General features: G+C 35.2%; 1 protein-coding gene and 1 long non-coding RNA gene across 7 annotated transcripts in view; one reads left to right on the forward strand and one right to left on the reverse strand.

Annotated features, from left to right (window-relative positions):
* The window catches only part of LOC125671016 (protein TBATA-like), a 55,140-nt gene that overhangs the window by 29,803 nt on the left and 1,528 nt on the right, over window positions 1-23,809 (forward strand). For 2 of the 3 annotated variants that reach the window (XM_048906498.2, XM_056162792.1), the window contains 6 exons: window positions 3,035-3,283; window positions 6,531-6,793; window positions 6,886-6,967; window positions 7,888-8,050; window positions 8,435-8,509; window positions 19,545-19,648. In XM_048906498.2, coding sequence (XP_048762455.1) covers window positions 3,035-3,283; window positions 6,531-6,793; window positions 6,886-6,967; window positions 7,888-8,050; window positions 8,435-8,509; window positions 19,545-19,648 — 936 coding nt within the window. The remainder of the gene's footprint in view (window positions 1-3,034; window positions 3,284-6,530; window positions 6,794-6,885; window positions 6,968-7,887; window positions 8,051-8,434; window positions 8,510-19,544; window positions 19,649-23,809) is intronic. The other variant, XM_056162793.1, reaches the window with a different exon arrangement.
* LOC125671071 (uncharacterized) lies at window positions 6,673-23,360 on the reverse strand. Of its 4 annotated transcripts, XR_008802464.1 has the most exons (7): window positions 20,068-23,360; window positions 19,750-19,788; window positions 16,702-16,786; window positions 14,659-14,874; window positions 11,808-11,901; window positions 11,383-11,572; window positions 6,673-6,811 (listed from the first exon to the last, which is right to left on the reverse strand). It is a non-coding gene; the product is annotated as an uncharacterized LOC125671071 (long non-coding RNA). The 4 variants fall into 4 exon arrangements; XR_008802462.1 differs by having other exon boundaries at window positions 14,659-16,786; XR_008802463.1 differs by lacking the exon at window positions 19,750-19,788 and having other exon boundaries at window positions 20,068-23,358.

Genomic DNA, 23,809 nt, shown 5'->3' on the forward strand with positions numbered 1-23,809 from the left:
GCTCGGCACAACAATCAATGTCATTACGTAGTAGATAATGCAACTGAAATTACACAGACGTAAAGGTTACTTCAAATTGGTCAATACAACATCAAATGACCCGATGAATATCATGTCTATTCTTGTTATTTACTTTTTACTAATTGAATAATTGAAAGGAAAGTTAAATATTTTCGATAAATGACGATAACTTGATAAAAAATAAATACCTGTGCAAGCGCGGTGGAGTCTGAAATAAATATACTATACATTTGTATACATGTACGAAATGTCACGAAAAACATGTCTAAGACAGTATTTGTAAAATCCAATAAATGTTTCACACAATAAGGAGGAGAGTTACTTTTTTCCATTTCGTATACACTAAATGGTAATCCATTACCACAGTAACTTGATCCGAAGAGTCGAAACACGTCAAGTTGACAGGCCTGTATGGATCATCAGATCACACGGGACACAAAGCGTCGAGTTTGATCTGATGATCCGCGCCTGTCGACAAGACGTGATCCAACTCTTCGGATCAAGTTGCTGTGGTAATGATAAATTTATTACATAACCCCTTATGTATTTTTAAACTCACATTTATAAGATAATATATATAGTCCAAATTATCAACAACAACAAAAACCAACCAACTACCAACTCCCCCCCCCCCCCCCCAAAAAAAAAACAAAAAAAACCAAAACCCCACACAGACATACAGTGAAATTGTATTTTGTGTACGCAGTTTTGTTTGTGATGTGGTCGATATTTTCCACAAAAAACGTTGCGTTGCTGCATTGTGATGTCACTAGTTTCAGAGGATACTGATACAGAATCAAGAGACCACAGTGTGGTGATTGGGAAAATCAGATCACACTCAGTGAAATCAACAGTATCAAAAAACGAAACATTGATGGGTATATAATAAGACATTTCATTAAAATTACGTACTGCAATTTGTATTGAAACATTTGCAAAACAGCATGTCTTTAAAAGCGATTACCGTTTGATCCTCTCATTTATTCCTTTTTGACTAAAAAAGATTATAAGATACAGACAAAAATCTTTAAACAGCTTGGAAAACGTAGATTCAATTATTAATGATTAAGGTAGGTCCCTAGTCCTGGACCTACTTGTGATTTCTCAAAAATTTGAGTTTAAATACTTAGATTATTCATTTGAGGGTATGATAAAAACAAAAAAATGGGGGGTTGTCAGTATAATGAGTAAATTATGGTATTTTTATTACGTGTACCCCCATTTGTCAAACGGCAATAACAGAATTCATTGAAGAAGTCCTAGAATATGTCCATAAAATTTTGTTTGAGGTATGATGCTGCAATTTTTTTCCTCAAATATGAAATAAATATGTTTAACTAAATAATTAAAAGTGAAATTTTAACACAGTTTCATGTTTTTTAATAATGGTGGTACAAAATTGAACTCAATACAGGCCCTCGGCAGTCAAAAATACGGCACTGCAACACCACTAATATGAATATTTTAAAAATTTGACTTGTGATTTTTCATTCAAACTCACATATTATGTTCATATATGAATGCTTGTTAAAATACATTTAAAAAATCTGCCCTTTCTCAGCATAATATTTTCACAGCATCTCAATTTATATTTACATTTTTTGGCCAAAATAGCCATTTTGAAGATGATTTTCACATAATAGAAGATAACAAATATATAACAAGATAACAAATATATAACAAGTGCAGAGTTGTTTTATTTAATTCCACAAGTGCATTATCGCATATCATGAATTTTTTTTAATTTACAGATAATTTTAACATGTAATACCCCTGTATATCAATTAAACAAATATGTACCTCTGGTTTTATGTGTGAATTAGATGACAAAAAATGGAAAGAAGATTGGAACCATAGTCTACTCAAATATAAGTGATTGAGTGTTATTGTATTCATTTTCTAAATTAAAAAACATCCAGGTAAATGTAAAAATACGTTTGATAATAATAGTACGTGAACCAATACCAGAGTTCGATCCGGACATGACGTCACGCTACTAGACCCCTACTTAAATTACAACTTTAGTTCGTTATCTCGTTCAAAATGATAGAATTTTTAGCGAATTGATTAGATATCATTTAGAAAGAACTACTTGGTGCCTACACTTTGACTTCACCCTTCACTATGTTATCCCCTCCCCCACACATACACAGAATACTCACAAAGTTCATACACACTATACACAATAGTTACTACATATGTAGTAGTATGCGCTCCCTGACATTAAGAACATTTCTTTTTCCCACCAATGCCTATATGTCCACCCTTAGTACCATTGCTTGCTGCTGCATTGACTTAGGGTGTGTTAGATGTACCATTCTGTGATGTAATACGGGTCTTTCACATATACTAATCTGTGCTTTATACAGGACTTTAGATGATTGGCACTCTGTTTTTCCCTAAAATAGCTCTAAAACTTCATTGTTATTTCGGATTTCAAACATTTCGGTTGAGCATCACTCAAAAGGCATTATTTGTCGAAATGCGCATCTGGTGCATCAAATTGTTACCGTATAAGTTTTACATGACTCTTAGTCCCCGAGGGTCTCTACAGCCCAGTAGTTAAGTACTTCGTTACTAGCTTGAAAATACGGATGTATATTTAATTGCTGTTATAAAATTTAGAAATTCATCTCAAAATTAAGGATTATCTCCCTCACGCATAGCTCTTATCCTTAGACGAATTTGACTCCACTTTTTGGCACTCTGTTTTCCCTTATATAGCTCTAAAACTTCATTGTTATTTCGGATTTCAAACATTTCGGTTGAGCATCACTGAAGAGACATTATCTGTCGAAATGCGCATCTGGTGCATCAAAATTGGTACCGTATAAGTTTTACATGTATCATTAATCAGGACTATGTAGAGGTTTGTCTTCTAAATATACCCATATTTTGCTATGATACGGTCCTTTTAAATATACCAAATGATGTAGTAATATGCGTTGTAATACAGATCTTATAGATACTTTAATCTGTATTGTAAATAATGAATATTCCGCTACTTTTACAGGTCTTCTAGATGTACCAATATGTGCTGTAAATGATGATGGATACTTCTCCAATCCCAAATACTCTCTCCAGTTCCCTCCCAACGCCTTCAACAACAAACAGATGAACAAATGGAAGGGACAAATCCCTGTCAACGCCATCAATGTCAACTCCAGAACCCACCCAATTAACACCGTAACCGGACTGCAGTATTTTACTGGACTAAACAGCTACCCATTCCGTGAGAAGGCGGTGCCCAGAGTGGGAATGGGTAAGTTGGCATATCACGTTCTATATTAGAATCAGAAAAAACTGTTGTGGTTTGGCTTTGTTTGCACAACATCGAAAGACGACCAGACAAATTTTCTGAACTCCTTGAACTTGAGACCAGAGGGTCAGGATTACATATCGATTAATTACCTTTTCCAATAAGTACATTGTCTTACCTACGAACTATTTATGCTGAACTACACTTTTATTTGTAGACACGATAATAGAATAATTCAGATTTGTTAAATCACTGCAGTGTTATCAAAAGCAAAAACATTTTATTACGAAATACATGTTTTTATAAACTAATTTTCGGTATGGTAGATAAAATAACTACAACAAGAAGACCAAATATATGTACTTCATTTTTTTGTGGCAAAATAGCCATTGTAAACCAAAAACATTTTCCATTTTTAAAATGGAATTTATGGATATTACAACTTCAATTATTCCTGATTAAAATAGCAATGTACTTTTACTCAGTTTTGTGAAAATGTGAACACCTGGACTTAAATCCCAAAAGCATACAATGTAGAGCGAGAATAAGTGTCCTGTATCCACGAACAAAATATCATTTGCAAACAATTAGGATATGCTCAATCCTATGTTAAATAAACCCATTTGCTTCGGTATTTACATTCAGTAATAATCCCAACATGTAATACTTCATACTTCAATAAACGTTCTGCTTATTATTAACACCTCCACTTTTTTGTTCTCTAGAACACTATCTTTAAGGTGGTAACGGTGTTTACTGCATTTGACTCGACAAACCTAGTTACATGTACCTGCCTCAATGTTCACACTACTGTGCCTGGTAGTTTATTCATGGAGTTCTGTCCAAACTCTTTACAATCAGTCTTCGATCTCAAATGTCACTATTACTTTAGGATTTATTTGCTTTTATCTAACAGGTTATTCAGTCTCAGGACTTTACCAATATGGTGCCAAAACGTCCTTGGGTCATCGCTCTCTTGCACCTCTGCGCCCACGCACTGAGCTTCGTCTCCGGACGGAGCTACCGCGCGAAGATATTTATGAGGGCGAGAGCTTGGCCGAGGATCTGAATTCCTCATGGCATCACGATATGCATTTGTGATAAAATTGGGGCTTTTGAGGTCGGTATTTGTGACACTACTGCTTTTAAAGAGCACTCAAGGTCGCAGGCGTGTGTTCGAGTGGTCCTCTTGGTGAATGCTGACAATTTCTTTTCACATTAGTTATTAATCAGCTCTTTGACCTATTTCACAATTCACATGGCATGCAGCGCTTTTATGCATAACGTTATTGATCTTTTCAATTGTGTACAATTTCTTTGAAGACTCATTTTTGTTGTTGCTTTAAACTTGTTGTTACATTATCATTGTTGAACAATAAATGAGTTAGTAAGAAAGTACGTGTTGTGATTACACATCAACTTACTCATCATCATGTCGAAAACAGGAGTGTTCTATTAATAGATATGCATGTAGTAGGCTCGTTTAGATGTAGAGGCTTGACGATCCTCAAGTGTTTAGAATAAAACACTAAACTACAAACGTTCAAGGCCAGCACACACACACACACACACACACACACACACACACACACACATCATGGTTGATATTGAGCCAAAAATATTTGAAAAAGGTGAGAGTCGAATAATGAAATTAACAAAACGTTCGGACGTGTATTGCTATTTATTACATTTTCAACAGTGAAAGACTGGAATTTATCCATAAAATAAAAGTTGTTATTTTCAGTGTTGTTATTTTCACATTGTGAAAATAACAAAAGTGTCATTTTCACAGTGTGAAAATAGCAAAAGTGTTATTTTCAGTGTGAAAATAACAAAAGTGTTATTTTCAGTGTGGAAATAATAGCCGGGACTATTTGCCGACAATATTCATCCGCAATACATAAGATCACTTTCATTTTACGTTATGTATAATTGATTTTTCATGGGTTTTTTATTTGAATGCCCAAATATCATTTAATTTTTACTTGGGGGTGGGGGGTGGGGGGGGGGTGCTTGATCCACATATCAAAGTGTTGGAGTTAATTTGGCGACAATGCTGCATGCTATGATAAGTTATGTTGAAAACTTTTTAAATACAAAAAGTGCAAATTATATAGCTTTTTCTGGTACATGACGTATTTTGTGTGATGTCGGGCCTAGATTTAAACTTTCCGGTACTTTCTGTCAGAGCGACTCAAAAGTCGATCTTGTGCTGTGATGTAGCCTACAAATATATTCTTTTATCAAGGTTCGTTGCAAACTCCACGTTGCGTTTTCAAATTTGATAAATAAAGTACAATAGAACCAAGATGGCGTTTTCTCGCTTCGTTGGTATATTTGAAAGTGAATATTTGCGCGGTGCAAGTTATTTCTATTTATCAGTGTTTATACAGGGACAGCTAAAAGTGCTGAAGAAAAAACCGAAGAAAATGTAATAAACAGAACATTTAATGTTTTTGTTGTTGAATATAGAATTTATCTCACGAGTGAGACAGGATTTTTTTTATATTTTCACTCGTGCTTCGCACTCGTGAAAAAAAAAAAAAAAAAAATCCTGTCTCACTCATGAAAATAAATTCTAAAACCAACAACAAAACATTGAATATCCTCTATTTATCACATGTTTACTCCTCAATCCAGTGGATATCACCTGTTATTACATTTTCAACAGTGAAATACTATAATTTATCCATTGAATAAAAATGATAGTTTTACTATTACAGTGAAAATAACAACTGATTATTACGTCATATTAACAGATTGTGACGTATATATATATATACATACATATATATATATATATATATATATATATATATATATATAAGCACTGAAAAGGCCACGACACTGTTGGTTATTTAAAACTCGAATTTTCGACGCAACCCGCATCTTTATCAAGAGACATATATTACATAAACAAATAACACGCAAAAACGACAAGTATCGATAAACTACATTGGTGACAAGATCCAACACTTTAAGAAAGTAGGGTGTTGTTGGGTTTTTGTGCTTACAATAGAACCCATATATATATATATATATATATATAATATTAAGTTATCTGAACAAACATTCTTGATAAATTGATATCTTGATAAATAAATGCTTCAACTAATTTTCTATTTCTTTAAAAAGTAATTTGATTTTTAGTGTAATATGTTTTCTCAGTTTAAAATTAAAATCAATAATCTTCAGATTATTTTACCACCGAAATATCATATAAATTATGTTTTCATACTATTATATATAGTTCCCGTCACAGAACAATGGCGTGATGAACTCCAACATTTAACGAAAACTCTCGGACTTGACTTTGAAGAGGTGGTACCCAAGAAACCTCAAGCTCCTGGTGCTACGGAAAGACCCAGAACACAGTATTCGGAAACAACAGGAAGAATTATTCCACCACCATCACGCGCGATGTCACGTGGTAGAACTGTTTCTAGACAAGGCGGAGATAAATATTACGGAAACCTGCAACATATAGCTGCAGAACCAGACATGGAAACCATGGTAGAATAAACCTCCACACTGTAAAATAAGTTAAAAATGGTTAATTGCTAAATCTAGACATGTTTTCAATATCTTGTTTCTCTTTTAATCAGATACTTCAGATGTTAAGTCAGATTCTACAGACAGAAGACATCAATGCCATTCAAGCCTGGCTTTGTTCCGCAGGGGAAAGAGGTAGACTTTACAGTGAATAAAATTATTCTTTTACAATGTCAGTTCGTAAATGATTTAAATGAATGGTTTAATAATACAAAACATCTACTTCAAATTTAGTAGTTTTCAGCATCATGGGATACCGCCGATGCTCTTCATCACCCATGGGTCTTACCAAATCGCTCGTTTTTATGATTAATGATTTAAGTACTGTACAATCAAATTAATCGTTATAGAAACGGAAGTCTTTTTTAAAGATAGTATCACTTGTTAATTAAACAAGATCGCGTTTGGTCCTCCCTGAGCGACCACTAAATTGCCTGATTAGTTACATGTATTCCTGACAACTAGCCAATTGGTATGAATAGTCCCACAAGTGATGGAGAGAGGGACGAAGCGTAATCAATCGAAGATATCCAACGACGTAGACCAAGATTCTCCCATTCTAGTATCACCTGCATTTGGTGTTTATACCTCTCAACTGATTCGATACGCAAGAACTTGTTCTCCCTATGGTTAGTTTTTAAATCGAGGCAGGCTACTGACAAACAAGTTGATGGTGCAGGGGTTTCAACGGTCTCGTTTAAAGTCAGCATTTTGGAAATTATATGGTCGTTATAACGATCTAGTTTGCCAGTACAACCTATCATTGCGTCAAATGCTGTCTGCCGTGTTTCATAACGATTGTTAGACTATTCTTGGTACACTGATCTTGACTACGAATAACGACGTTTGCCTGATTAAGATATAGGGCTCACGGCGGGTGTGACCGGTCGAAAGGGGATGCTTACTCCTCCTTGGCACCTGATCCCACCTCTGGTGTATCCAGGGGTCCATGTTTGCCCAACTCTCTATTTTGTATTGCTTATAGGAGTTATGAGATTGATCACTGTTCGTTATCTCACCTTTCATTAATAACTAGTTGGTAAATTCTATTGCAGAGAAAGGAGTCGTGATGGACCTGATAAGGTCGGCCATCGGTTCCCAGAGCGAATACTACCAAAGGGATGTCAAACCAGATTATGTTGACGATTCCAACAGGACAAAACTCCCTCCCATAAATGAAACGGGTCAGATAATCGGGGGAGGAAATAAATCAGACAGGTACAGAAACTGTTCAATAGCTATTCGTTTACCACAACTTTGAGTGGTTGAACAAGATCACTAAATGAAATGATTAACGAAGTTTTATAAAAAAGAAAAAAAAAAAGGAAATAATTAATTTACCTATTAATGAATTTGTACTTGCTGGCAATAACAAAAATGATTGAAAAGAAAAAAGATTATGTTCTAAGTATTTGAGAGTGACATAATGATGCTTAAATGTGGATAGTAGCGATTACTTGCAAATTGCAAATCAATATACTTGCATAATTTCATACAGATGGTGTTAGTACAGTTGGTTAAAACGTCTTAATTTGAATTGATTTAAAGAAATGATTGTTGTTGTGTTTTAGATTATTAGGTTTAAGAATCTGTATTTTACAGACTCACGATCAGAGACCCCATCGCTTCTCTTGATCCTGAGAATGCAAACATGAACATGTTCAGTGCTATGCAGGGGTGTGTATTTCACGCTAGATTTCAGTGTGGTTTGACTCTGAACAAGCACATACTTTGTTGCTTTATTTGCAGTGGTTTGTAGTAGAAGAAACAGCCTCATCGCACATTGAAGAAATAAATTTCATTTTAAAAAATACACGAGGGTATGAACTGCGAAGCTTCACGCCGGCATATAAAGCACGGATATGTCAAGCGTCGCAGTCCGTAGCCTCATGATTATCAAAAAATGAAGTTATTGCGTAGAATTTAAATCGGATGCTATGGCAGCTTAGGCATGAACAAATGTGTATTTATCTGACTCGGGAGTCACCAGCTGCAACGAGGAAAACTTTAGCTTGACCACTCGACCTGGAACTTACCAGGGTAGGGCGTGACCGTACACATGGGGGAAGAGTCAGCGTTTGCATGCACATGTTTATAGGGATCTGCAATATCTGAAACACGATCTACGGTTCAGCAGTCGACGTGCTTTTATGACGATGTAGAGTACTTCCTTAAGCAAAATCATTTAATGCCCTGCTGAAAGTGATAATAGTTTACCAGGAATAAATGAAGGGGGAAATCCTGCTATAGGTCTGACTCTATAACTAGTGATAGAGTAGATCTTCCCACGGGGAAGTCTGGCTCTAGAGTGAGACTTCCCCGTGGGTTCTCCTGCTCTAGAATGAGCCTTCCCCAAGGGGGAAGGCTCACTCTAGAGCCAGCCTTCCCCCAGGGGGAAGGCTCACTCTAGAGCCAGGCTTCCAGGGGAAGGCTCACTCTAGAGCCAGGCTTCCAGGGGAAGGCTCACTCTAGAGCCAGACTTCCGGGGCTGGGGGGAGAGTCTCATTATGGTGGAAGGCTCATTCTACAACACCGGCAGTACATATGTTTCAACCATTATACGGTTGTATTCATAAGTTATAGACTTTGTATGGGAAAATATAACGACCGACTTTTTGGCGTGTAGACGGACCGAGCTTGTGACAAAAAAAAAAAAAAAAACCAAAAAAAAAAAACCCAGAAAACAAAAACAAACGAGGTCGTCATATTTTCCCATACAAAGTCTATAACCTTTTTATTATATACTTTCAATTTCATTTAGAAACTAACAATAATTTTATTTTTAGTAATTCTTTTTATTGGTTTAACTAAGTAAAAGGTGAAAAACATGACAAATTTGAAAATTGACGACGTACAATGTAGTTCCGGCTTGTGTATGTAGTAGTTACCCCATTTAATATTGTTGGTTATGTTCAGATACCCGATGGGCGTGGTCATAATGACACGAGGGAGCGTGTCATTATGACCATGCTCATCGGGTATCTGAACATTACCCACACTTTTCTTCAAACCCCGCCCACAAACTCGAAAAAAACAACATCACTGTCCACTGTATGAAGTTCCTTCAGATCAAAATTGCACATATCAAACACGGATAACTGACTCAGACTAAGTTCTCCAAATAAATATTCGCACTCAATCTCATTTGAAGCTTGAGACAAGATAATATCGTCAATGGTCCCAAAGTCCCAAAGACTTTCTATTTCCATGTTCCCCTCCATGTGTGCAAACAAGTCGAGAAATACGTGTCAGTAGAAATACGGGTATCATTTCTAAAGATTTTATAAAAGACTCAGTCACGTGATAAGAACGCGTTCGAGAGATAAACTTGTTTTGCGGACAGAGTGAACAACGGCGGCCAATTAGACATGTCGTGTTTCTTTTATGATTTCGCGCCATACCATATTCTTAATTATTTTTTTTCGCTTATGTTTCACCGATTTTCTTTTAATTTATTGTATATATAAAATATGTATTACAATGAAGAATATCAAATAGGATTTTTAAAAGAGTAACTACTATGATCAATTAAATATGTTAATAAATTTTTAAACAGAAAAATGCACACATTTGGGTTCTTAGAATTTTAATTGTAATTAATTTCAATTCTTTGAAGCAAATACCGGTACTAGAAGTCGGAAAATGAGTAAATGTGAAATAAAAATATCAAAACCAAAAAAGTCCAAACATTTATATGCATTTAATTTTTTTTCAAATAATTAATGTTCATACTGTGGCATTTTTTTTTTTTTTTGGTGATAGAAAGTCATTTTAATAGAAATATATGGTGTACAAAGTGTAATGTAAAGACCCCCCAAAAATTGGCACCATATATTGTAAACAGGCAACCGCGCTCCCGAAAGCTATAATAATTGTTACGTAATGTTTGCGGCCCGAGATGTTTCCGGGCATATATCGTGTGATATATGCCCGCAAACTTTTAAAGAAAAAAGAAGAGATGAAATTGAAAGTATGTAATAATCAGAATATATTTTCTATATAATGATTATGCCTTAATACTGGTAAAGTGAATGGCGCGGGTCGGGTGAAAATTGTCTCTCTCTTTGAAAATCATACACATTGTCAATGCATTTAAATGAAGTTTTCAAATAGAAGCTTCTAGTTTATTAGCGATAATTAACTTAATCAATATCCGAAAATTATCCAGAAAAAAAAAACGGAATTGGAAACGAAATAAATTCTACTTTTGTACATCCATGTATTGCATTATTGATCAAGAAAAAAATAACAAAGGAGGGGTGAGCAGTTGCGGAATTATTGGGGAACACACCCAGCGTGCGACCTTTTAAAATGTAATATTTAAGATAAATTTTATTATCTCAGAAAAGTGCATGACAAATCACAAGATAGAAATTTTTGGATATTGTTTAACTGAATCTGGCGATAATTGGGGGCGGTTGTTTAAAGGGTAATGGGCAAAGGCATACCCCAAAATAAATCACATCAAATTCAATAATCATTCAACATTCAAACAATTCAAAGTTCGCAAAATTCAAGTAAAGTTCACTCAAATTTCAAAATTGTAATACCTTGATTCTGGGAGGTGCAATAGTTCAGTATTTACCATTGACCCATGGGAAGTCAATCCCTACATGTCTTTTACGATAATCAAACATACACTGGTCTCTGATCACCAGTGCCACTCATTCATGTCATGTCACTTGGATACTCGAAGTGGCATACAACAGCCGTTCCAGATGACTTTTCATCAGAAAATTACTGAAAAAGTAGGAAAAAACTAGCAGAAACCATATCTAATGGGTGGGTAGGGTGGGTTATTTGTTGGAAAGGCTTAACAAAGATAAAAACAATTAACATAGCATTTGCAAATTTGAATAAGTGTCCACCATCATCACAGAAAAAAATGTTGGGTGAAGCTTTATATCAAGGCGTCTTATAATTGCACCCCCATACCAAAAGGTCAAGTTAGATGAGCAAAAGTTTAGGCGCTTACGTAGGGTTTCCATAATAAGGGTGTTGTCAGAGTAACGGCATTTCATACGTGGGAGAATACAAGACCATATCACCTTTGAATGGAGGAAGTTGTTCTGTAAAAATTGAAAAAAGTTTTTATGGTAACTAAACTGAGTTTTCTAACTGAAATATCTCCCAAACCATTCCCCCACAGTGTATCAGAATAGCACTAGGCATTACCTGGTCCACTGTCTGTGAGAAATGGCATCAGCAATAATATTAGATTTATCTGAAATATATTCAGCACGGAATAAAATGTCATGCTCCATGCATTTTAAAACACGCGCTCGAACTAATACCATAACGAGCTCAGATCTGGAAGTATTGCAACAAGAGCCTGATTCATCATTGTCTATGTAGAATGTTATTTTCTTTGTAAGCCAATTTGTTACCCCAAATGATGACATACTTACCAAGCCCCTATCTTTTCTCCTCACAAAAATATTAACAGCTGTGAAAGAGAAACATTAAACGTACTGTGCCCCTACATATGCCAGAAGTGGTGTAAATCAAATGTGGATTCTAAATAATTCTAGAGAACTCTTAGTAAATTTGAAATCTCAAAACTTCTCAAATCAACATCAAAACGTATGATTTTTCAACACTTTATACCACAATTCCTCGCGATAAATTAGACTACACCTTTTGACATCATACACGTTTGCTTTTCAACAAAAATGGAAAACGGAAATATTCATATCTAGTGATCAGTCATCCAAAAAATTACTTTGTTAAACACAGTACCCATGGGCGCGACACATAGAACTTTCCTTGAACTAATCATGCTCCTACCGGATGTACTTAATATGCGTGTTTTAGGGCATACGTAAATAGGTAAGAAAATATCAACATCCGGTGTATTTTTAGAAGCGGAAGCACGTGTATGTAAATTTTCAGTAAACGATGTCTTGGCGATTTCTACCTTCCCTGAGCTGAGTTTAGTAAGGCTACGTACATGGCGAAAAGTAGAGTTGGAAATTAAAAATTTTACTTATCCACCTCAAGAAGAAAATTCATATATGAAATTAAAAATAGAAGAATTATCAGACGGTGAAGTAATCTAGTTACATGCTCAGTGGGGGCGCTAGGTGCCAAACGAATGAAAGAATCATCTTGACTTACAACAAATTTTGATTTCCTTGTTACGGAATCTGATGTCTCAATATAGGCCATGCCATTGGCAAAATAATCTCTTCAGGATTAGTATTCCCCCCTCTTCAGTCAAGAGCTTGTAGTCTTTGTACAAAATATTGTATGCAGAGGGCTGGATAAAAACACATTTAGCTTAGCACATCAGATGATTTTTAAATTTTGATATAAATGAAAGCAAGTGGACAATAAACATTGTTGACTGTGGTGTAGGGGCAATAAGTAAAACAGTTCAGACAGGCACTGCCCCATCTGCCAGAACAAGTCATTATTGAATCTTGAGGAAGATAACTGATGATTTTCTTTTATTGTATGGGGGTTTGTATAGAAATGGGAACTAAAATCAAGTGTATTCCCTAAATTTGAAAACTTTAGAGATAAGAATGCATATTTGAATCAAATTCTCTTTGAAATATCATTTCAAAAGCCGAGAAAAATTTAAAAATCTAACGAAAAATTACGTTTAATAATGAAAACAATCAACCGGAAGTAGCATTTTTCTCAAAATTTGCTGTAAGGAAATATGATTTACCCAGAAAATGAGGAAAAAACTCTGAATCGGACTTGCTGCAACTTAATCGTCAGAGGAAATTCAAGCTACTTACAAAAATCGAAGATTCAAATCAAAATATCCTCATAACAATTATTAGTTTAATCACCGAATTGGGAGTATATCAATCTCTTTAATCACAACCAGTCGAAAATATTAAAAAATTCATTAAAAATTCATTTCTTGATCAATTTCTATAATTTTTTTCCCAACGAAGCGCTTATTTATATTCTCTCAATTTCAGATCAGTGCGCATGTGCAAAGGGAAAATCCCGTCTGAAAATAGAAATGCGCATACCTGATAGGATCGTATCAATATATGGCCCGCTTCAATGTTGCGACGTCATAGATCACCTAATTTGCATTAATTATTCATAGTTACAAGGAGTAAGGAAAGTTCTATGTGCGCGAATTGTGCTCCTTTGTTAGCTGACCTGTTTTTATATTCTGATGAAGCAGAATTTATTCAAAAACTTCTACACGAGAAGAAAAATATCTTTTGCTGTGGCCTTCAATTCGACATTTAGATATCGACGACATATTATCTATTAACAAAGACAATTTTCATTCATATATCGATTCGATACATCATTGTGAACTCGAAATAAAAGACACCACAGATTCATTCACTTCTGCTTCATACTTAGATATTTTATTGAAAGTAGATATTAACGACAAACTAACAACTCAACTTTATGACAATCGGGATGATTTCAGCTTCTCTATTATCAACTTACCATATTCATGTAGCAATATTCCACTATCACCTGCATATGTTGTTTAGATCTCTCAACTGATTCGATACGCAAGAGCTCGTTCTGCGTATGTTCAGTTTTTAAATCGAGGCAGGCTACTGAAAACAAGTTGATGGTGCAGGGGTTTCAACGGTCTCGTTAAAGTCAGCATTTCGCAAATTCTATGGTCGTTATAACGATCAATGAACCCGGACAATTGGTCTTTACCAATGGTTTAGGCTACCGACCTTAGGTTTCTTGCCAGTTGATGTCTCAGTTTGACACTGGGGTACATACTTATTGAGCCTTTATTGCCAAGTGTCAAAGCTACGATGGTTGATCAGCCGGATAACCTAACATATAAGGTTTATTCAGCCCTAACGTAGCCTTTTACTTACAAAGGATCGGCTTATTCAGCTTCTCTTTTGTGTACTTCTCTGCACAGCTGCGGAGATCAGACTGACTGATCTTCGGTCGACCGCTGTATATATAGCACTGACCCAGTCCATTTCACTGTAGGGAAAACATGTTATCACCATGGAAAAACCTCATACCACCCGATTTTCTTAGATTGGTATAACCTGATTCATCACAATATCATCTTAGCCATGACGCTGAAAAGAGAAATTAAAACAACCGTCAAAACTTAAATGCGAGGGAGGGTGGGTTTTGATTTTCCCCCGTCTGCTCTCTTTAAATTATGAAATAAAAAGGAAGAACTCAGTTGACATGCGCAGATGTAAATAACTTTTAAACGTCGAACCCGACAAAGTTACCACTAAACACACTTAGGAAAAGTTATCGATCTTTGAACAATAAGTACTAGTAAACGGACCTGCACGGAATAACCAGGTTTATCCATATTGCATAAATCCCAATATATATCGGTGTCATTTGATGCTGTATTGACCAATTTGAAGTATGTCACGTCCGTATAGTTTTCATATCAATTGACCTAGGTTATTCTAGATGCATATATACATGTATTTGGCATAGTCATGTAGAGGAAGAAGGCCTCTACCACAACACACCGATCCACTGTCACAGCATAAACCCCGCCTACAATGGTTACATCATAGCAATAACGGAGACTCGGACAAAGAAAGTAAACAATGGCGGCGACTGCAAACGCTTTCGAGATAATCCCGGTTAAAATTTTGTTAGATTACTTTCAATTGTAATTTGTATGCTTTCAAATATATTTCATTCCACTCACAAAAGACCGCCGCGGTGGCCTAGAGGTTAGAGCGTTCACCCCGCATGCGGAAAACAGGGGTTCGAATCCTGGCCGCGACAAACCTAAGTCGTTAAAACAGGCAGTGACAGTTCCATCGCCAAACGCTCGGCATCAGGCGTGAATGTCACGGGTCCTCGGAGATGACCTTAAGAACGAATGTCCCATGTCAAAGTACAGTAGGTGTGGCACACTAAAGAATCCTCACTACTCAATGGCCGTAAGAGCCGAGCAAAGGCCTAAATTTGAGGCCCTTCACTGGTCTTGGTGACGTCTCCATATGAGTGAAAAATTCTCGAGAGAGACGTTAAGCAAGATACAATCAATGTAACCACTCATAAAAGTGTAGAAATCACATCGAAACGATAGGATGACGATCCTCACTCGGATTTTGTAATGCTTAATTCTCATTGCTCTTGTCAAGCAGGCTGTTGAGATTTGTTTTTCATCCATTGAATTAATAATTTACATTCCTTGGTCAGTAGATTGATTAAAATTTGTTAACATATCGTAATGATTACAGTTTCGGTAAATTCGATAAGTTGATGATCACCCATTTACAGACTGAAGACGTGTTCTGATTTGGATATTAACATGAGTGCTCACGTATTTTTCTCTTTTGAATCATTAGATCTATATACATAGTAATCTTAGCTCCATAATAGATTGCAGTTGTCTGCATTTAGCTATTCTGTAAAATACGAACAGCAATAGTAGCCTACACAATGGTACTATGAATAATTGTTGTTATTTATTGATTTTATTATGTATATAAAGAATAGCAAGAATAACCCATAAAAGTAACAAAAAATGCCTCAAAACTCTTAGAGTTCCTAGCCTATTGGGTTCCCTTTTGACAAATCTTGGATCTGCACTAAACCAGACTTCTCCAAAGCTTCCATGCACTAGTTTGGTTCATTAGTGGTAGGGGCAACTAGGGGGGCAATTAAACTAAGTGGGCTTTTAATTTAGAATATATTTTTTGTAGTTATACAAACTTATATATGTCATTCTTATCACTAGCAATTCCGTTTATCTTACTAAAATACATGTAGCAATATAATGATCACAATCATTAATAATTTCTGATAAAATATACATTAATATCTAAGATTATGAGTAAACATTTGTAAACTATGTAGTGATATTGATTTTTCTACTGAAAAGTTTAAAGCACTTGATTTGGTTTATTGTTCGATCCAATCACCATATGTATCATGACAGGTGCCTTTTCTCCCGTCACACGGGGCTGGGTTGATCCCCGCTAATTGAGTAACTGGCTCATCATATTGCTAAGAAAACAAAACAAAATTACGTTTAGCAGATCCCGGTAGGGTAATTATTTAAGTTTCGTTGAAATATTTGCTACTAAGTTTAACTGATACATTTATACAAATTTATGCATTAATTATCAATGTCATTGGCATGTAATCCATGGCTAACAAGCACAGTACGATCTGCAAAAAATGGATTTTAGTTGCATGTGTTTTTGCAACTTTGCAAACATGCATGTAGTGCTCAGTGCAATGTAGTGTGACAATGTATCGACCCCTTTTCCCCTTACAATGACAGTTTTCCTTCTTTTTTCAGCTATGATATACTGATGTACACTTCCTCTACCCCCCCCCCCTCTTTTGTGACAGTTGTAAAAAGAGTGTACATAAAAATTGAAGATTTGTATCAACAAGTTACCCCCCCCCCCCCCTGAAAAACGATGCTATGTGCCTGGATTATATATGTCTGTGTAGTACAATAAACAACAAAACATTTTACCGAGTTCATAGATATGTATCTTCGTTATTTTGTGGATATTTAGCTGATTTTGAGGCCTGTGACACAAGGCAATAAACGGCATGTACAGTTCTGCAAATCTGTCTTTCGTTGAAGGAAATTGTGTGAATTTGGCTCCATTAAGTTTGTCTGGATACCTACTGTGTGATTTACAGATTCCAAAGAAAAATGTTTAATCATTCCTCATACAAGAAGATACATACACACTGTATCATTACCGCATGATCGGTCGATACATTTCTGTGTTTACTATACAAAACAATGACGGATGTCCGATGTTTGTCCGAGGCTCGTGGTGGTGGGAGGTGCTTATTTTTTCAGCGCATTTCATTTGTCAAAATACAAGGTCACGAACTTCTGTGGATCAGTGTATTGTAAATTTCATGATCCCCGCGGGGTAGAGGTTCTAACTCCAGGGCGGGGCCAAACTTGGCATGAAATGTTTATGTGCAAAAGATTTGAATAACATCTTCTTTAATACTATTGATCCTAAATTGAAACTAAATGGATATTTTAAAGGAGCAGGTAGTCATTTACCAAAATCAAAAATTGCACTATCCTAGGGGTAGGGCCGGGGGTTAGTTACCAAGGTGGGGTCAGAATGGCCATAGTGGTTAAATGTCTTTATCATTTGAAAGACTTCTTTAATTTTGCTGATTTGGTAAATGTATATTTAAAAGAAAACAGGAAAGGAAATATCAAAATTGTGAGTTTCGCAAACTCAGGGTTTTAACTCTAGGGCGGATGCAGAATAGTCAGATAGTGTTAATGTAAGATATATTATATTGTGTAAAGTTTTTCATCTGTATGAACACCTCTGAGGGCCTTTATGCTTTTCTAAAAGAACACATTTTGTTTTGTATTGTTGCTGAATATTAGAATTTAACCTAGAAATGGAGAACAGGAAAAATATTATAGATTTCATATCCCTTGGGGCTAGTGAAACTTTTAAATAATATTCAGATGACCGATACGACCTTTGGACTTCTTGTTTGATATTCTCATGCGTGGAAACAAATCACTGGGGATTTCAAAATTTCTACCAAAGTGTCTGATAAGTACAGTTAAATTCAACCTGTTTTCAGAATCAATACCGTTATTGCGATTGCTCGATCTCTATTTTTTTTGTTTTTTGTTTTTTTTTTGGCTATGACAGTTCAGGTGATATTTAAGTTTTATGATAATGTCCTTAGAACGAAGAATGATTGATGCAAAAGAAAAAACTTAATTGTACTGAAAGTGTTCTCAGAAACTAAACAACGCGTTAAGATGAAACCTTTTTAGGCTGATAGTTGGGCAGAATGAATGTCATTTTAACATGCACGTCTTTGGGAATATTTTGTACACTAACTTCGGAATCACTGTGTTGTTTTTCAATCATTTTGATTGGATAATACAAAAACCGTCTGTAACTTTCTTATGAATAAAGTGAATAGGATGATTTTCAGAGCATATATATATATATATATATATATATATATATATATATATATATATAAGCACTGAAAAGGCCACGACACTGTTGGTTATTTAAAACTTGAGTTTTAAATAACCAACATTGTCGTCGCCTTTTCAGTGCTTTTATAAATTTCTTTACTGGCCTTGCATCTTCTCAGATCCGACACTTTAAGAAAGTAGGTGTTGTTGGGTTTTTGTGCTTTTATATATATATATATATATATATATATATATATATATATATATATTCAATAAATTTTTTCTTGGTATCGGGGTAGAATAAAGTCAAAAAATAAAATAAATCCAATTACTCAAATTTTTTTCAAAACATGTTTTTTGAGTATTGGATTTTATTTTTTGACTTTATATATATATATATATATATATATATATATATATATATTATCATTATCATTAGTTATATGGATTCTTGGCAGGGTATATGGACTCACCCCCTGTCAAAGTATATTTACTTCCGAGCCGCTATCCTAAACTGGGAAAACTAATTTCTTTGAAGCAGTTTTAGCTGTTTAAGACCATATATTCCTTTCTCACTCGATATACACTATACGATTTAGAATTTTGAAGATCGGGCAAGAACCTGTTGTATTCTATTTATATATATATTTTTAATTCTTTTGCTTGTGAAGAATTTTAGACAAGTTAAGTTCCAACTTCTCCCTATCCCCACTCCATCCCAAACTACCAACACTTTGTTTCTTGTCTATGGCTACACGCAATCAAATTCTTTAAAAGTAACCGCTGTCCACCAGCGCTAATGAATGTGTCCTATTATTGTAGACTAGTGTTGAATGATCCTGGCGTTCCCGGAGAACCGAATGAGATGGAGATGAGGAAGACTGAGGAAAAAATCCCATCTCCGCCTTTAAAAAAAGCTGATGATGGTGAGTCTGAAGGCAAGAAGCTCTCTGCTTTTTTATTGCTAGTTACAGTGTATATCAAGGCAGATTCTTATTGCGTTATCATCATTTTATCATCAATTTACCTGTGAATTTTAATTTTCTTCATCCCCATCATCATCGTACTGTAATACAATCCGGAGCAATTAAAACGAATGCTAAGTGAGTACAATGACAGTTCGATTGATATTTGGTACTAATGACGAGTGTATGTAATTGTTCGGGAATTTTTGACATCCCAATTTTGATCTTTTTGTGTTATTGAGATGTCTCGTATCATTTGATCTGAGATTTCTTGTCATACTTTGAAATATTTTCTTCTATACATATAAATATCTCAGTAACGATACACCTACCATGATTGTGTAAAACGTTAAGAAGAAGATAATCAGCTTACGACGTACACGTTTTCCAGATCTCTATCCTGACCCTATCGGCTTTGTGGAAGAGGTACTCACTGTTGATGTCACGTCACCCTGAACAAGGGTGGATAACTATCACAACATCACAATTAGTCGTCACCCTTATTCTTTCACACCTTTACCAAAACAATTCCTTGCTGCAAAACAATTGATGTACACCTGATGCAAACATTACTGCAGATCAGCTGCAACATTGCTTGTATCTTGTTGCGATTATATTAGAAATTTGTATAGAGCATTGCTGTTTGCAACACAATGCCACAAATATGCAGAAAACGTGCAGTGAACAATTTACCACAATTACTGCAATTAGCACCCTGTCCTCTAAATATAGAACCATTGTTGCGAACATGTAGATGTAGCAAATATCATTTGCTGTGAACTAGCTGCATATATTACTTCATTATACATGCACTTTCTAAAGAAAGTTCGAATATGGTCCTTCTATCCGTCAGACTTTCTTCTTCCTCTTGTCCTTAAAACAGTAATATGATAATAATGATAAAATTTATATAGTGCCTTATATGAAACAAATTACTCTAAAGCGCTTTACAGGGGTAAAAAGAGCAATACAACAATAAAACACAATTAAATGAAATTACATGTAAATGACAATATGACATAAGATATTGTATCTGTAAAATTATCAAAACAAAACACTGTAATTAAGATCGATATATATTTAAAAGGTTTTTTTTAAAATTTCTTTAAGGGTGTTTGATAATTAAAACAGTCACAGTTCATACCTGTTAGAATTTAAATGGCTAATTTATAAAAATGAGTTTTAGGGCGTTTTGTGATTCAGTTCTAGCCTTTAAACGTCATCCACATGCGCGCTTCCGGCGAAGAAATGCATCGATTTGATGCAATATATCCGCCGATCCACGCCCGAGTTACGGAAAATGACAAGTGTGATCCGATTGACACCGACTGTGTTGTTTCCCGCGTTAAATGAATAGGCGGATTAAATGTCTAAAGTCGTGTTGCAAAATGTTACGGGTCTTCGCTCGTCTCAACGGTCACATCGTAAAACGTATATGACTAATTAATAGAATGCCCAGCGGCGTTTTCAAGAGAGAAACTAAGCGGGGCTTGGGACGGCAGCCCTCGCCAAGTCAAGCTGACCAAACGAGTTGCATATACAGGTAAAAAAAAAAATCATAATAGCTAGGAACCTGATAAAATCAGGGATGTTTGGGGGCAGTTCCCATTTAGAAGTGTCCGTAGGTTCAAATGTTGAAAAAACATTTTTAAAAGTATTTTTCCCAATGCCGTACTTGCTAAAATACATATCGTAAAATAGGAAGAATCAATATCCTTTCTTAATCCCAGATCAGTATCAATTTTCTTATATCAATATCAGTGATATGAATATTCAGAAAAATTAGGAAAAATAACGCACACGTGATTATTTCCTGAACAACGGATTGTACATGTATCTATTTTGGAACATAAATTTTTGCATTCTGTTTTTATTTCGAATTTTAAAAACTGTGTTTAAAAACACACAGTTATTTAAACTTCATTTTGCACAAGGAATTCAAATTTGAGCGTAATTTTGCGACTTTTTTGCCGTTTTAAGGATTTTATCGATCACTCACGCGATCGTACTATATGTATATACATACTGTATATACTAAACCGCCTTCGACAGCACTTATTTTAGCGCCATATTCTGGGGACCGGAAAACTAGAAGTGCACCGATCTCGAGTGTGCTGAAGTATACTTCGACAAAGGGAGGTACTTTTCTGATAAAATTTCCAAATTTTATCCCCAATATAAATGACTTTCTATTTAATTGCAACCAAATTCATGTTTAGTATAATAATTTATGCATAATTCTGTGTTTTAAACCAGGAATCTTTATTTAAAGTTTCTTTCGGTTTTATAGCCATATAGCATTTAAATTGTAATTGGGAAATTACACAATCTTACTAGGCTAATTAAAACACTATAAGATTTAAATCCAGAGAATGGACTGAAAAGCTATGTTCACTAATACAAAGACTATATGGATCTAACTTTATATGTGATTATTCTATATTTGATATTCTAATGACTGATTGAAATTACCCCATTTATGCATGAAATTGATCATGAATAATGTGCTAAAATAGAATGGTCCTTTAAATGTGAGTTCGGGGATATTCATCAATTTTGCCACAAGATAAAACTAGCAAAATACTTTTGAAATATAGAAAGATCTGAAAATTCGTCAACACCAATCATCATAAATTTTTGGTTTTGTATGGTTCTATCATAGACAGCTCTTAAAATAAAAGAGGAGTTTAAGGAAGAAGAAAGTGTGACGGACGATTTAACACCCGGAACCACAGCGGGATCTTTTGCTTGTTCAATATTTGGTCACAACAATGCTATTTTGTCCGCAACTGGCATCAACTTCACTGCCAGTTACATTGATTTGTCACGATACATTGTATATGGTTTATTTGGTTCAGAGCACCTGCACTCACTACTTACAAATACATGTTGCAATTTCATTATACTCAGTTAAGCTTTAAAAGATATTCAATGTACGTCGATGATATTTTATATCTAATACATAGAGGATATTCAATGCTTTGTAGTTGGATATCACAGGCACTCGATGTTTTAAATATCTATAATAAAGAATTGTCTTCCTGTAAACATAATATTCACAAGTTATATCACTTGGTTTTCGGCTTTACCAGCTGCATCGCTTGCAATTTTCGGTGAAAAGTTCGATATAATATGATAATCAAACCCCTACCGTTTATAAGCAACTCTGTCAAGGTCTTACCTCTCGCATCGTCATAGTGAACTGGAAATAAGTCCATTTATCGGCTATAATCAACCGACGAACATCCTCTACTGCTTCTCAAATGCAAAACATCACTAAAATGTGGACGGAAGTTGACATAATTATTGGTCGATAAAATTAAAAACAGTAAATATAATAATTAGCAGTACATATGTTCTAGAGAGCGAGGTAATGGATCTATTAGTACAAATGTATATACTTTATCATTTTTTTTTTACAACGTTAAACATGATAACTTCACTTATCCTAGTTGAAAGTAAATGTCATACGTAATAAGAGAAGTTCACAATTAAATAAACACACATGCTCGCGCGCGTACACGTGGTTATACTCTCAAACGTTCACATTGACATTTAAACATCCAAATGTCCTGTCCTGCTATCTGTAAATTTTCAGTGTTGTCACAATGGGGGAGTCGAAGCAAAAAAAAAAAGGGGGGGGTCATGAGGAGCATTCCCAATGTTGTTTTGGTATTGCGATAGATTTACTAACTTCCCGTGCCAGCCTGTCCCAAAATCACACAATTGTGCCCAAATTTTAATGTTTGCAGGGCTGCAACTACCCTGTATTCATTGCCACCCCTTTTCCCACTGCACAAGCGTCAGCGGGTACATTAGCAAAAGAATTCTCATTTGCATAATTATGTCAACTTCCGTCCACCTTTTAGCGATTTAATGTATTTGAGGAGCAGTAGACGATGTTTGACGGTTGGTTACAAAGAGATGATCCACGCAAGTTCATAATCTCGGATCAGCGAGATGTGATATCAATCGATGGGGTTATGGCAGTATTTACTAACATGTTGAAAATTCATCCGATGTATACTCGGCCTAATCTTTAGTGCTCACTACGCGAGTGGCCCTTGAGACCGTTCGATAATATATAGTGTTTGCATTCATCAATGGTTTGATTAATTTTGA

The sequence above is a fragment of the Ostrea edulis genome, chromosome 4 (genome assembly GCF_947568905.1).
Source record: "Ostrea edulis chromosome 4, xbOstEdul1.1, whole genome shotgun sequence".
Taxonomy (NCBI): domain Eukaryota; kingdom Metazoa; phylum Mollusca; class Bivalvia; order Ostreida; family Ostreidae; genus Ostrea; species Ostrea edulis.